This window comes from Lytechinus variegatus, chromosome 8 (assembly GCF_018143015.1).
Source record: "Lytechinus variegatus isolate NC3 chromosome 8, Lvar_3.0, whole genome shotgun sequence".
Classification (NCBI taxonomy): domain Eukaryota; kingdom Metazoa; phylum Echinodermata; class Echinoidea; order Temnopleuroida; family Toxopneustidae; genus Lytechinus; species Lytechinus variegatus.
Genome location: NC_054747.1, coordinates 24,274,524 through 24,288,388, shown reverse-complemented (window position 1 = coordinate 24,288,388; position 13,865 = coordinate 24,274,524). Strand labels below are relative to the sequence as shown.

Below are 13,865 nucleotides of genomic sequence, written 5' to 3'. Positions count from 1 at the left end.
CTTTTAGACTAAATGCCAGTCAGGCCACTGCACACCTTTCAACATGTCATCGATCCGGTTTTGGAACAAACCGCATTTTGCTCGTTTTATGAAAATTGAGGCTCAAATTAACTGAAAGAATACTAATATAACAATTTTGGATAATTGCAAGCCTGTATTTTGGAGAAAATGCAAAATTAGCTTCAAATCGTAGCCAATCGTGCGATCGCTTAGATGGCATTACGACTAGGCCCTAAATATTAACTTTTCTTGATGATCATGGTCCAAGAACATTTGAACATAGGTAACTTAAGAAGATTTAGAACATTACACAGTAAGATATTCCATGCTTTGATATTAGCATCACATTCTACTACGTTTTATTCCAAAATCGGGTCGCAGACCCGGGGGGCCACTTACATTGACGAGTGGATACCATGCGCGACCAAAAAAAAACAAGTAAAAAGGATGTCTTTTTCACGACAGGGCACGTTAGGTACGTAACGTGAAAAGGGTGTCAAAAACACAAAAATAATGAAAAAGGGGTATCTAATTCGCTTGGAAGATTACGTGTTTAGGGTCGAATTTGCGGGGATGATAAAACAAAATTAAAATGTTTTATAAAGGATGTCCTTTTTGCCCCAACACTTCGTGTTTAGAGTCCGATTTGCGCGAGGTGTAGAAGGTGGGGTCGTATACTAAACCAAGTAAGGTAAAGCCGACGACCGAAGGACCCGTAACAATAAAACATTCCTGTACTTGTTTAGGGTTCATCTCAGGGAATATTTGCCAAGAGTATCGTTTTGTTTCCAATACTTGTTAAGGGTAGGGTTTCACACGCCAATACTTGTTAAGGGGTGCATTTTCAGAATATTGAAATTACGTGTTTAGGGTGCTTTTCGAGACCCCATGGTCGCGCATGGTATCCACTCGTGAATCGAAGTGGCCCCCGGGGTCGCAGACCAACAGTAAGGTGTGAGGTGGCCTCTGCTGGACATACTTGTATTGATATCTCAATAAACAAAAATTTCACTGAGCAAATGCTGAAAATTTGATCAAATCGGATAACAACAAAATCATTAAATTTCAAAAATTTGCATTATTCTAGTAAGAAAGTTCTAGGCTGGTCTTCATTAATATTCATTAGGTGGGCTGATGATGATGTCATATCCCCACTCGTTCTTTTGCATTTTTTTATGAAATTAGGTTTATTCAATATTTTTCTAATTGGATTGACAATTGATTAAGTGCATTAGTTATTCATTGCCGCAACTAATTTCATCATATTGGAGACACATCATTTACACATGTATGAAAAAATGAAACTATTATTTCACGTAAAAACATAAAAGGAAAGTGGGGATGTGACATCATCAGCCCATCTAATGAATATTCATGCCAATGTGCATACAACTATTTTTGCAATATATTACTAATCTTTAAAGTTCAATAACTTTGTTATTTGTTATCCAAATTTGTTGAAATTTTCAGCACTTTGCTCTGTGAATTTTACTCTATTTATTAAGGTGTAAATATTTTCAGCCCGGACCATCCCTATGAGAGTGACTTTAAGAACGACTAGTGATCCTTTCTTGTGGTTCATTATATTCACCATCAAATGTTCATTGGTGATTACTTAGTGCATAAAAAAGGGTTTCAGTCGCTCTTACAAACAACTTTGTGAAACAACCACAAGGGATGTAGTCAAGGCCTGCCTTGAGGCCACATTTTGCCGGCCTTGACCTCGGCCCAAGTCAAGTGTACAAAGTCTATGGGAGAAGACATTCTTCAGCAACGTCATTACTCAAAGAACTACTAGCCTCAACTACATCAATGCAACAGATTCTCAATCTCCTCTTGCTCATTCTTGCTATATACTTTCATCTGTATCACTACACCACCAAACAGTCGTCTTAGCAGAGATGTGGTCGAAGCTGGTACTTCCGAGTCGCAAGGGTACTGCGACTCCCTTCTCCCATACGCTTTGTACAATACAGTATATGAATCAAGCCAAGGCCAGTGCCGCCAAACATGTGGCCTTGAGGTCAGCCTCGGCGGCGATGTCCCTCTAAGACTAACCACATGGTAAACTGCAAGCCTCTCCCACATCATATTAATATTTTCCTTGCACTTTTCTATTCTTCACTCTTGCCAATATTTCTTCTTGATATTCTCATATCTCTTCTCTTCAGATTACAAGGTGGAATATTTCTGTTCTTTCTCATGCAAATAATAATAATATACAACATTTATAAAGCGCTTTATACATAAGTTTCAACTAAATGTCATTAGTTGATAGGGGCAGTCTCAATTTAAGCATTTCATAATTCATGTGCCAGCTGCCCAGCAATGTTTATTATCGCGAGAGGCTATTTTGGTTGACCATATTTCTCCTCTAAGAAATACAAACTAACACAGGTTGCAAGTGAGAAAGGAAAGAATAGAGAAATTTAACTTAAGGATGAATCCCAAGCACAGAGAATGTGAATTAATCAGTATAGTAAGCAATGAGATCCCAATGGAAATGATAGTGTTTGATTGAATAAGGTCATTTTCACATTAAGAGATACACTGTGATGATTTCTTTGTTTTGGGTTGGTCAACCAACCTCTCAGGATTAACGTGTATGAGTAACGTCACAGTGAGGGCACAACTTGCGTGCATGGACTACGAATGGCACAAGCTTGAACTCCCAGGGGAGCGTTTCCTCAATATTTTTGTCCGACAAGTTGTCAGATCTGACACTTTTTCTTATATTTGATCGGCCAAGGGGCATGGTTAATATGGTAACAGTCGGATGAAACGGGACTTGTCACATAAAACGTTTGACAAGTCCATTCATGAAATGCTCCCCAGGTCAAAAATATCCAGAGACAAAGTTTAACATGCAGCTTTTAGAAAATGCATAAAACAGTGTTTGTCAACTTCAGCTCACTCCTAGAATGGTATATGCGCAGCCCTGCGGAGCATTTCATTCAAGGACTTGTCATACAGTTTATCCAATGGCACGTATTCTGAAGACGGGTTTAAATTAAACCCTGGTTTAAAATTGTGATTTTAGTATTGAGAGCCAATTGGAACATAAATCCCTAACAGTAACCATTCAGTTTATTAACTCATATGACACCCAAAATTGTTCATAATTGTCTGGGAGTGAAAACTGAAGTATTTTCTCCATTATGAAAGCAAAAGGAAACAAAATATTACACATGAGAAATATACATTATAAACTAAATTTTTGATTTCTTGGCTTCTCATAGTTTTAGTACAGAGTTGGACCGTGGTCTAAGGTAAACTTGACTTCAGAATACGGGCAAATGAGTCTTTTTATCCGACAGTTGCCATAGTTTTGCTTCTCAGTCAATCAAATCAAGGAGAGCTGTCGAATCCGAAACGGAAGGAAACGTTCCCCTCAGTGCATTGGGTCAAATTAGCACATACAGGTGCAGCAGAGTTACTTTGGAGTGGACAATTTTGAAGTTATCAAATGAGCTTATTTGAATAGATGCGTGAACAAGAACACGAACATGGATAAAGTCTATACATCATTTATTTCAAACACTGATTGAATTTCAGTGCATTGCGACGATATCTTCACATGTATAAATTCAATATAACACTCTTCCAATGCTATAATATGGCATGAATCAACCCCAAATGCTCACAAATGCATCAAATACCATCTCTATTCAAGTTTTCCATCGAATCAAATTGCCATTCGGTCATATCAGGTCATGTACAGTATGTAAAAATACCCCCCCCCCCTCCGCCCCCCTTCACAAAAGAGGAGAGAAAATACTCCTAAAAACAGATTACGTGCTGTAAGAACCCATCAAATACAATCTTGATATTGCAGAGGTTCATAGAAATGATGAACTGTTGCGGCCACGAGAGTACGCTGCTGCCAAAATGGGTAAGTTGCTCTCAAACGAGTATGCTGCTGCCAAATAGACTATGTTGCTGCAACAAAGAGTATTTTATTCCCCCAAAAGAATAAGTTGCTGAAACACAGAGACAGTTGCTGCCTAATTGAGTATGTTGTTGACACATACAATATGTTGCTACCACATAGATTATGTTGCTGCCACATAGAGTATATGCCTGGATGGATGAGAAGAGATCATTTCTCTCTGATATTCACTGCACAAAGGTATAGATAATGAATGGCCTTTATCTAATTCATTGAGTCTCTATGTACACAATGATGACTTCTCATTTATTTTTTCTCTTCCGCGGCAAAGTCAATATCTATAAACAGAAAAGAGAAAATAAAGATCAGGTTATGAATAGGAGATATAATAGATGATGATCAGATGTTAGAAATTACAATCAAATATATCCTGAAATTTTCTGCCAATTCCATGAATTGGAATATGTTTCATATCAAAATGAAAAAGAAAATATACACAAAGAGTACCTGATCAAAATATTTCTTTTTGTGAAATTGCAAATTTACCATGTAAAACACATCTCCATTTCATTCATATCATCCACATCAAAACTGTTTTAGGTCATTTAGAATTGCATTTATATTATCTTGTGATGAATTTGGCATACTTAAGTACCCGTTTGGGTGGATTCACCAACAGTCTTTAATATCCTATCTCTGCCATTATATTAATTACTCGGGCTCCACAGTATTGCGTGTTTGGGTATTCAATTCACCTTAACTGTAAAAATAACCCTATGACAGGCAGTATGATATTATTTTCCATTTATTTATTTTTTCAGGGGGGGGGGCTATATTTCATTCACAATTTACTGTCTAAATCTGCAATACAGGATAAGATGACTGGGGATTTCCATTTCCATTCCATTTGGGTATTCAACTCACACATTAATTGTAAAAATAACCCTATGACGGGCAGTATGATATTATTTTCCATTATTTTTTTTTTTGGGGGGGGGCTATATTTCATTCACAATTTACTGTCTAAATCTGCAATACAGGATAAGATGACTGGGGATTTCCATTTCCATTCCATTTGGGTATTCAACTCACACATTAACTGTAAAAATAACCCTATGACACGCAGTATGATATTATTTTCCATTTATTTTTTTTTGGGGGGGGACTTCTTTTCATTCACAATTTACTGTCTACACGTACATCTGCAATACAGGATAAGATGAATGGGGATTTTCCAGGGGTCCTTTTCTTTAGTTTCAAGGCTACATTTGAGCTCTCTTTTTTTCATTTTGGGGGCTAAATCACGCCCAGCCCCCATGCAATTGTTTTACCTGCCCATAATATGGCAATATATCCACCTCAATGAATAAGTCACACATTGTCAGGTTGTGTTCACATGCTACCAATTTTTTTGACCAAATACTACAGAATGTACATGGGAGGAGGTAAATATTGGTTAGGGGCGACACTTTCATGACCCTTTCACTGGGACCCTATCTAGATGAAGGGAATACCGTCCATGTTTAATAACAGCTCAAAGTACATTTCTTGTCTGAAATATATCAAACTTCAGTTGTTCATAATATCTGGAATGGAGATGTATAATTGACCGAACATTGTCTATTAAATATAAAAATGTCACAGAATTTTAGTATTATCATATTGTGCCACCTTATTAACTACTACATACAGTTGTGCTCAAAAAGTTGGTGGACCACACCAAAAATGTACTCCTTATTGCCGAGTGTCAAATGCAGACAACAGCACTAAAATGTTCGGCAAGCCCAGAAAAACAAATTTGATTTAATGTGATATGTTATCTGACTTCACAATTAAATATCTAAAACACGGCAGAACTTGAACACTTTATATATGTTCATTTTCTGGTGGGACTCGCTAACCTCGATTTTCTTTATTGGCAACTTTGGCACTGCTATGCCTATGGCATCGTGTGAAAGTTGATTTTAATGCAATATGGCAGATAGGAAGATCTCACCTTTAAATTCAAATGTAGGGAATTGCGTCATGTCACCTCCTCCGAACATCTTGTTGAGTTTTCCAATCTCCGTCTGCATCTCTTTCTCGGTCTGAGGATCAGAGTCAACCAATTTACCACCAGCTGACCTGTAATATCATGACATATGCGATTAAATAGACCAGTTCGTAGTTACTTCATGGGCAATTTTGGTCAAATGACCTTTCATTTCTTTCATCATGATAGGCAGATTTCAAAGCAAGGTATTACGTAAGCTTGCCTTACATAGCAGGATGAAGAAATTGAATAGACCAGGTGACTAGAATAGCACACCAATCAACACTTAATGAAGGTATTTGTTGCATTCCTACTTTGAATGCATATCTTAGCATGTTGCACAATGTACTTGACAAACCGAGAAATACCAGTCGTTCGTGGAAGCATTGTTGTTTTTGTGGATGTAAATGAAAACGACAATTCAAAAGAATATATGAATAATCAAGACATCAAAGTTGGTGCTTATCTCATTAGATTTTAAAGCACCATGTCACTTTAGTACAAATGACCTTCTTCTGATCATGCGTAGAATCTTTTGATCATGCGCAGAAAGGAACTACGAACTGGCTTATTGCAAAGCGTGACCTGCCACCCTAAACCCATAAGTTACCCAGAACAACCGGCACAGAATATATCTGACCACCTCTCATGAAAAACACTGCTTCCGTCCACCGCTAATTTCAAATGAAGTGTTTCAAATCAAAACTAACTCCTTGAAATGAGGAACTGCTCTTGCATTCACTTCCATCTTAAATTTTGTTTCATTTGCATAATTTTCATTATACCTTATATATATATATTATATATATATATTTTATAAATTTTTGTTTATTTTCAAAGATTAGCTAACATCAGATCATGTTCCTTCACTTTTGGCTTTATGACCGGTAAACCCAGCCTGAAAAAAAAACTTTGTAATGCTGTGAAATAGCGACCACCACTAAAATTGGTCTAGCTACATGTAGAACACTGGCCAAGAATTTATTGAACTTGAAAAACCACATCCTTAGTTTTGAAATTATATGTAACCTTTTAAAATATATCAACAATACCCAACACACATACTACTACTTGCTTGAATGTAGAAGTCAACCAAGTGTGATCTTCAAGGATATAAGGAGGAAACAGGTATTAAAGGATGTGGTTCACGAGAGCATGAAATGTGCACACTGTACAAATTTCATTGAAACTTTTAAGCAGTCCAGACATAAATGATGTCTGATAAAATCTTGCATCTTGTTTTTTTTTTTACTTCACTTTACAATTTCACACTTTGAATTACTCTTTCAGATATTAACTTCAAGGCAATTTTCTCATTTTCTCACTCTATGCCTGAAGTGAAACACAGAAAAGTTCCATCACCAGGAGTCATGGTTGACATGACACATGGCGGACAATGGACATATGGTAGGCTTGACTAAAAAAAGTCTAACATCATAACTATTTTTTCTGAACTACTCACACTGGCAAATACAGATGGGGGAGTGCTAGGGGGACATAAACGGCATGAAAACATGAGTAAAAGAAAAGAGGAAAGTAAACGAAAAAGTTTGAAATAACATACCATTTTCTGACTATTATACCAAAATCTATCCAAAAAATATTTCTATATAAAAAAGGTTAATTTCTTTGCTTCGCTCACTTGCAACTTTTTAACAATATTCCCCACAACACCATGTCCAACCCCGTCAAAATTTTGTGCTAACGCTTCTGACTACTCACTTCTTCTTGTTACTGTACTCCCTGATTTTATCCACAAAGAGCTTCTGGACCGGGTCTGCAGGTGCTGCAGCTTTGGTCTTGGCCATGACGACGCTACTGACCCCGAGGTTGCGCCTCACCAGCACGGTTAGAGCTGGCCTCACCTGGCTTCCTGTACGTAATACCTGCTGCAGCATGATCGGTCTACATAGAAGGAAAGAAAAAAAAAGAGCAAAGAAAAAAAAGAGCAAAGAAAAATAATGGTTACAATTATATCTTCTAGATCTTCATACACTTTGCTCTTTAAGAGCTTTACTGTACATTGCAATTATCACCCCTGGTCATCGGATCCTGGCACGCCCGCACACAATATGCATTTTCTGCACTCCATGGGGAGTATTCCAACAAGAGCTCAAAGACTCTAATACTAGACATAAGAATAAGGCCTCAAAACAATCATTACTGTATGTTGCCCTCATACATGTAAGTCAATAATCGGGAAATTGGATCAATTAGCAGATTTTTTTCATACCTTCATTGCCGCATTGCACATCCATGGAATGATTAATTTGTGCACTCAAAAACAAGTGCTTTTTTTAAGCTCAAATAAGTATTAGATTTGCAAATTCTTTGCCCGAATCTGACATTTTCTCACAAAATCAATGCATTTGTAAATTTCAGGTCTGCTAAATAACTAATGAAATGAATAAAAAAGTAACTATTATTCGCATTTTAATGGTTGGTGAGATGAGGGCAATATAAAACTTTTTAGGCCTAAAAAATGCATGATCAAGGATGATTAATATCAGTGCAATTCAAGAAGACTCCAACTGAAGCCAGTGCTGTCAGACGATAATATGATCACTCAAGGATAGAATCAAACTATGATACAGTGTTTTAATTGATAGCATTCACTGTCACATTTGTAATACAGCTGAGCATACAAACGTGACTGCTGGCGCGCGAGTACAAACAAGACGGCGAATGGTTGAATTTTTAAGAGAAACTTGATCCTGAATGTTTGTTATAAAAATTGGGTATTTTCCAGCATATATTTAGGAAACGTGGTAAGCCCGGGGGGCAACTTCCATCCGTCTCAGTGGTTACCATGCGTGACCATGGGGCTTCGATAAGCACCCAAAACAAGTATTAATATCCATGCTCTGAAAATGCACCCCTTAACAAGTATTGACATGTGAAACCCTACCCTTAATAAGTACTAGTATTGGAAACAAATCGGTATCCTTGACCACTGGCAGATCAAGGGAGGACACGGACCGGCTGTGCCCCCCACCCCCAAATGAGAGGCCCAATTGAAAGTAACATAAAAATGCCATTGAAACATAAATGTGCCCCCCCCCCTTTTGAATGTGAAGACCTTTTTTTTTTTTTGCTTGTCAAATTTTTTCATGGACAAAAATCCTTCATTTACGGTTAAACCTTTTTTTTCTCTTTTGTCAAATTTTTCCTTGGGAAAATGTGCCCCCCTGCCCTGGACAAGTTTTGATCTCTGAAATGACCTCTTAAACAAGTTCAATGATATCTTTATAAATTGGGATGTCACGGACGTGATCACGGACATTTGCTTTACCTTTACCACCCCTAACACTTTGCTCAAATCGGACCCTAATACCTCAGTCACATTGCCCCTACGGCAGCCATACAGCAAGTCAAAAACAGTAGTCTTTTATTCATTTTTATTCAAACCACCTATATGTGCCTGGTACAAAAATGTTAAAACGGCCATTTTCGACTTGCCGTATGGCAGCCGTAGAGCAAATGTGACCAAGGTATGAACATGAAGTGTTGGGGCAAAAGTTACATCTTTAAGTATTTTAGTCTACTTATACCCTCGCAAATTGGACCGTAAATACATAGTTTTTCTAGCGAAATATATGTACCCTTCATCATTATCTTAGTGTTTTTGACACCCATATTATATTATGTACGTTATGTGCCCTATCTTGGGGAAAGACTTCCTTATGTCCCCTCCACTAATTTTAAAAAACACTACTCCAAAACCCCCTTCTTTCATTCTCTTTCTTCTTTTCTTCTTACATGTACTTCCAGTTTGAACTTGGATTCGAACCTCTCGCTGCAGAACTAAGTACATGTATCTCCAGTCTCTCGCCTTACTCACTGAGCTAGCAGGAATCGTAGAAAGCCATGGGTTTCATAACGGTTATCATGTGTGTGTGTGTATTTTTGTCAGACGTGTATCAATCAGAAATGATAAACCGATATTACGACTAGTCTAATCTCCAAGAGTATGGGGTATTTATTTTTCTGACTAAATAAACCGATGCCATTGGGAATTACACGCACTCAAGATCTGGACGGAAGAAAGCCATATTTTGGTATGTATCCAACTTTTCCTTACTAAATGTAGATAATTCTTTACAAACCTCAAAAATTTTTTTGTTCAATTTTAGTGGAGGACATACATGTATGGAAGTCTTGCCTATCTTGGAAAAGAGACCCTTTTTACATTTTTTTTGGGGGGTCACACATGACATGGTATCCACGCGTCAATGGAAGTGCCAACCCCCCCCCCCCCCCTCCGCGGTGGTCGTGGTAAGCTGATTGTATTCCTTTTCTCCAGCATAGACCCTGCAGTTAGGTGTCAGTCAAACCTCCATTACAACCCCAATGGCAAAGCCAAAATGACAGACATCTGTCTGTTTATGAGGACAAAAACATATGAAAATGTTTTTAAAAAACTCGATCGGCAGTGGATAAATCGGTTAGTCTTCAAAAGTCTACAAAATACATAGACAGGTATGCATTAATAAATCTGACTCAAAATTATTGAATCATGTGGAAAACTTAGTCTAAAGTTGACAGAATGAGAAGGGCCTAAAAAACTGGCGCGCAAACAAACGCAACAAGCCAACAGGCGTGAAAATTGACGCCAGGGCGGCCTGGCCCTGGGCCCGACGTCAATTTTTTTTTTTTTTTTTAAATCCCTGGTCAAGCTATCAAGGATATTTTTAAAGAAAATCGTATTTGGGCAGTTACTCATATTAAGAAACTTATAAGGAACATTGTCAACTCTATTTTTTGGGGAACAAAAACTTTGCCTGTGCCTGCCGACTGCGAGCTGCGCCAACTAGCCCGGCGCGTCGACAAACGCCGTGTAGCTAGCGACGAAGTTCGGGGAGATGTGCATGCCGGTTTACCTACCCGTGCTCAGTCGTGGGCCGTAGCAGCAGCCGGTCGCGCCATGGCAAGAGCGGTGGGCATTTAAATGTATTTTAGCAAACTATTTCTTTCTTGAAATAAGTCTTCTTACAGCTAGATGTTCAACGTTACGGATACATTGGCCATTACTGTCATCACTTACCGTTTCCAGGCGAAAATTCAAGATAAACTTCGATCTTTCGTCTGATCTCCTTCGGTCGTTGTCGGAGAGCTAGAGGTCGATGGGTCATGTCATCAAAATCGACGAACGTAGAGGGCGTCAACAATTTGTCAACTTTTTTCCCTCGAGCTAGAGATAAAAAATTCTATAATCTCTGTTTTCCCTCTCCACCCCGGCCTTTAAAAAGAAATGTTTGAAAGCCCCAATCCCCCATCTATATGTCATGTATATTTCGAACAATGAATTATGGATTTTCATTTTATTTTCATTTTCATATGCATGTGTAAGTGATTACACACAGTTAAGATGGCTTTCTTTATAATCGTCTATTGAATGAAAACAAAGATAAAGTAGGGCTAATAATTGGTGACAGTTGATCAGTAATAAAACAACTTCTAATTCAAAGGCATTCACCGGAGATCAGATCAGCTCAAGTTTAAACAAAGTAAGAATGATCACGAACAAAACATATACAATTAGAATAATACCATGCAAACGCAAGTTAAGATCATGAACGGTTGTCGTTATTTTCATTTGCTAGTTATTAACCAAAAATGTATTGTGATTTTGCTTTAAAAAAGGGCCTATTTCATAAAGACACTTTTTTCCTAAGGGGATTTTTTTTTCGGGGGATAAAGTGCCCCCTCCCCCCCCCCCCCAGTTCCGCCGTCCCTAGCCTATCCTGTAAAATGTTTTGCATGTAACTTCTTCGCTGTAGTCAAGAAACAACTTAGCGGCTGCAATAACAATCGCTCTGTTGTTAAACACTCTAAATCTTAATTTATTATTATGTTCAATCTTTCTTTTAATTTTAGGGGGGTGAATTTTACTTTTGGAAATAAAAGATTTGGCATCCTCAATGATGGTATATAGTGATATTTATCTCTAAATAAAGAATTCCAAACAATACTTTTATGTATCTCTAAATAAAGGAATTCCAAACATATCAATTTGTTTGCGCTCCTTTTTTGCAGTGCGTAGCGTGTTAAATTATTTCCCTATGGAAAATACGCAGTTTTTGAGGGATTTACTAAGATATCTCCCAAACGCGTCAACAAGGTGATCTATCAAAACAGAATAGAATAGAGCAGATTCTCACCTTGAACATGATATGATTTTCAGTCAATTTTAGTCAAATTAAGTTCTGTCACTTTTGAGGTTTTTGGAACCTTTCTTGATGATTTTGAAAATCCATTTGTACATGAGCCAATGGGCAAGTGAGGGAAACGAAACGTTTGGTGCGACTTCACATTGTTGTAAAAAAATATATACGTCACAATAGACCCTATCAAAAAAAGACATTTTGCAGAAAATGCTGTAGATTGTGAATACCTAAGAATGATTTTGATTGGATAAACAAAACCTCTGTCACTTTTCACATTTGCAAAAGCTTTTGCAATTTTGGTCACTATAGTTTGGCGGCCGGTTCAGCCGATGGCATTGTGTGTACACAGTACAGTACACAGTAAACACGCATAGCTAGGCAACGCAGCGCGTGAAGAATGTCACTATTCGTACAGCGACGACTTGAGTGTATGTTGGATAGAACCGTACCATTTTTGACCGGGGGTGTGCCAATGAATGCAAGTGATCAAGAAGAGTTACAAAACTGAAGGGAGTGAGAAAACAAGGAAAGTGAGAGGGAAATTTATGAAAACAAGTAATGCGAGGAAAAATTACAAGAAAAGGAGAGAAAGGAGAAGAAGTGAAAACACGCAGCTGAGTGCGCTCACGATATGTAAGTTGAACACCCCTGCACCGCAATGTAGCAGCCCGCCACTATACACGTAGACTGCCTGCACGATGCGAAGACAGCGGCGCGTATTAGTGACTGTGCGTTAAACGTCCAATTTCTATGCCTTATAAAAGGAGCGTTTTTTGTACACAACAAATTGATATGAAACACATTTCATTTAAGAGTGATTTGAACCATTTTATTTATGACTTAAAACTTTTTTCCGAACTTGTCTCCCTCATCCAAAATATGTGTGTAAGATTATTGCTTATGATCACTCTCATCATGCAGGGGAAATAACTGAACCTTCAACTATGATGATTTCAGACGTTTTTGTCGTAATATAGGCCCTATTATGCACATCGATTATCTTGTTTTTGACAGGCCCTAACGTTTGATCCCGAAATGAATTTAGACAAGTTTATATTCTTTAGAATATACCGCCACTAGCGTACCTACGGGGGGGGCAGAGGGGCAGTCTGCCCCCCCCCCCTGACGAGCCACAACCCACGTAAATGACGTATCCCTGCCCCCCCCCCCCCCCTGACAAGCTTGAGGCACTTGTTTTTTTTTTGGTTGTCAATTTTTTTTCTGGTACGAAATCCTGTTTTGTGATTGAAGACCTTTTTTGGGGCGGATGGTTATGCCCCCCCCCCCCTATGGAAAATCCTATGTACGCCACTACATACTCGCTTTACATGAACAGTGCTCTCGAATGACAGCTGTCCTTACATGTCCATTTAACAATATACAAATAGCGAATAGGCATGAGTGCGATGGTGCGAGATTTCGCATGAGGTGAAAGAAAGATGCTCTATTCAACGAGGCGTTAGCCGAGTTGAATAGAGTGTTTCTTTCTTTCACCGAATGCGAAATCTCGCACCATTGCACGAATATGAATATTCGCTATTTGTGTTGTACAATGCCTCGGAATCTAGCGAAAAAATGAAAAAAAAAACAAGAGTTTTCCCTCCAGTAATCGATGAAAAGGTAGCAAAAATATTGAAAGCAAATGAAAGCAAAATCCCACAAGCGCACATCATGACAGCATTGCGCATTTAGCCAGAGGGCTGTACGCGCATTGCCACCTTATTCAATGAAATAGCATTGTGACGTCACCCCCTAAAGCCGTGCAATGGTACATTTT

At 38.2% G+C, this 13,865-nt stretch overlaps 1 protein-coding gene across 1 annotated transcript; it reads right to left on the bottom strand.

Annotated features, from left to right (window-relative positions):
- Positions 1-3,511: 3,511 nt before the first annotated feature.
- Positions 3,512-11,075, bottom strand: LOC121420210 (ATP synthase-coupling factor 6, mitochondrial-like). Its single transcript, XM_041614765.1, has 4 exons — positions 10,966-11,075; positions 7,644-7,826; positions 5,886-6,013; positions 3,512-4,227 (listed from the first exon to the last, which is right to left on the bottom strand). Exons 2-4 carry the CDS (start codon positions 7,817-7,819, stop codon positions 4,196-4,198), a joined length of 336 nt encoding a protein of 111 aa, XP_041470699.1. The 5' UTR covers positions 7,820-7,826; positions 10,966-11,075; the 3' UTR covers positions 3,512-4,195.
- Positions 11,076-13,865: the final 2,790 nt, after the last annotated feature.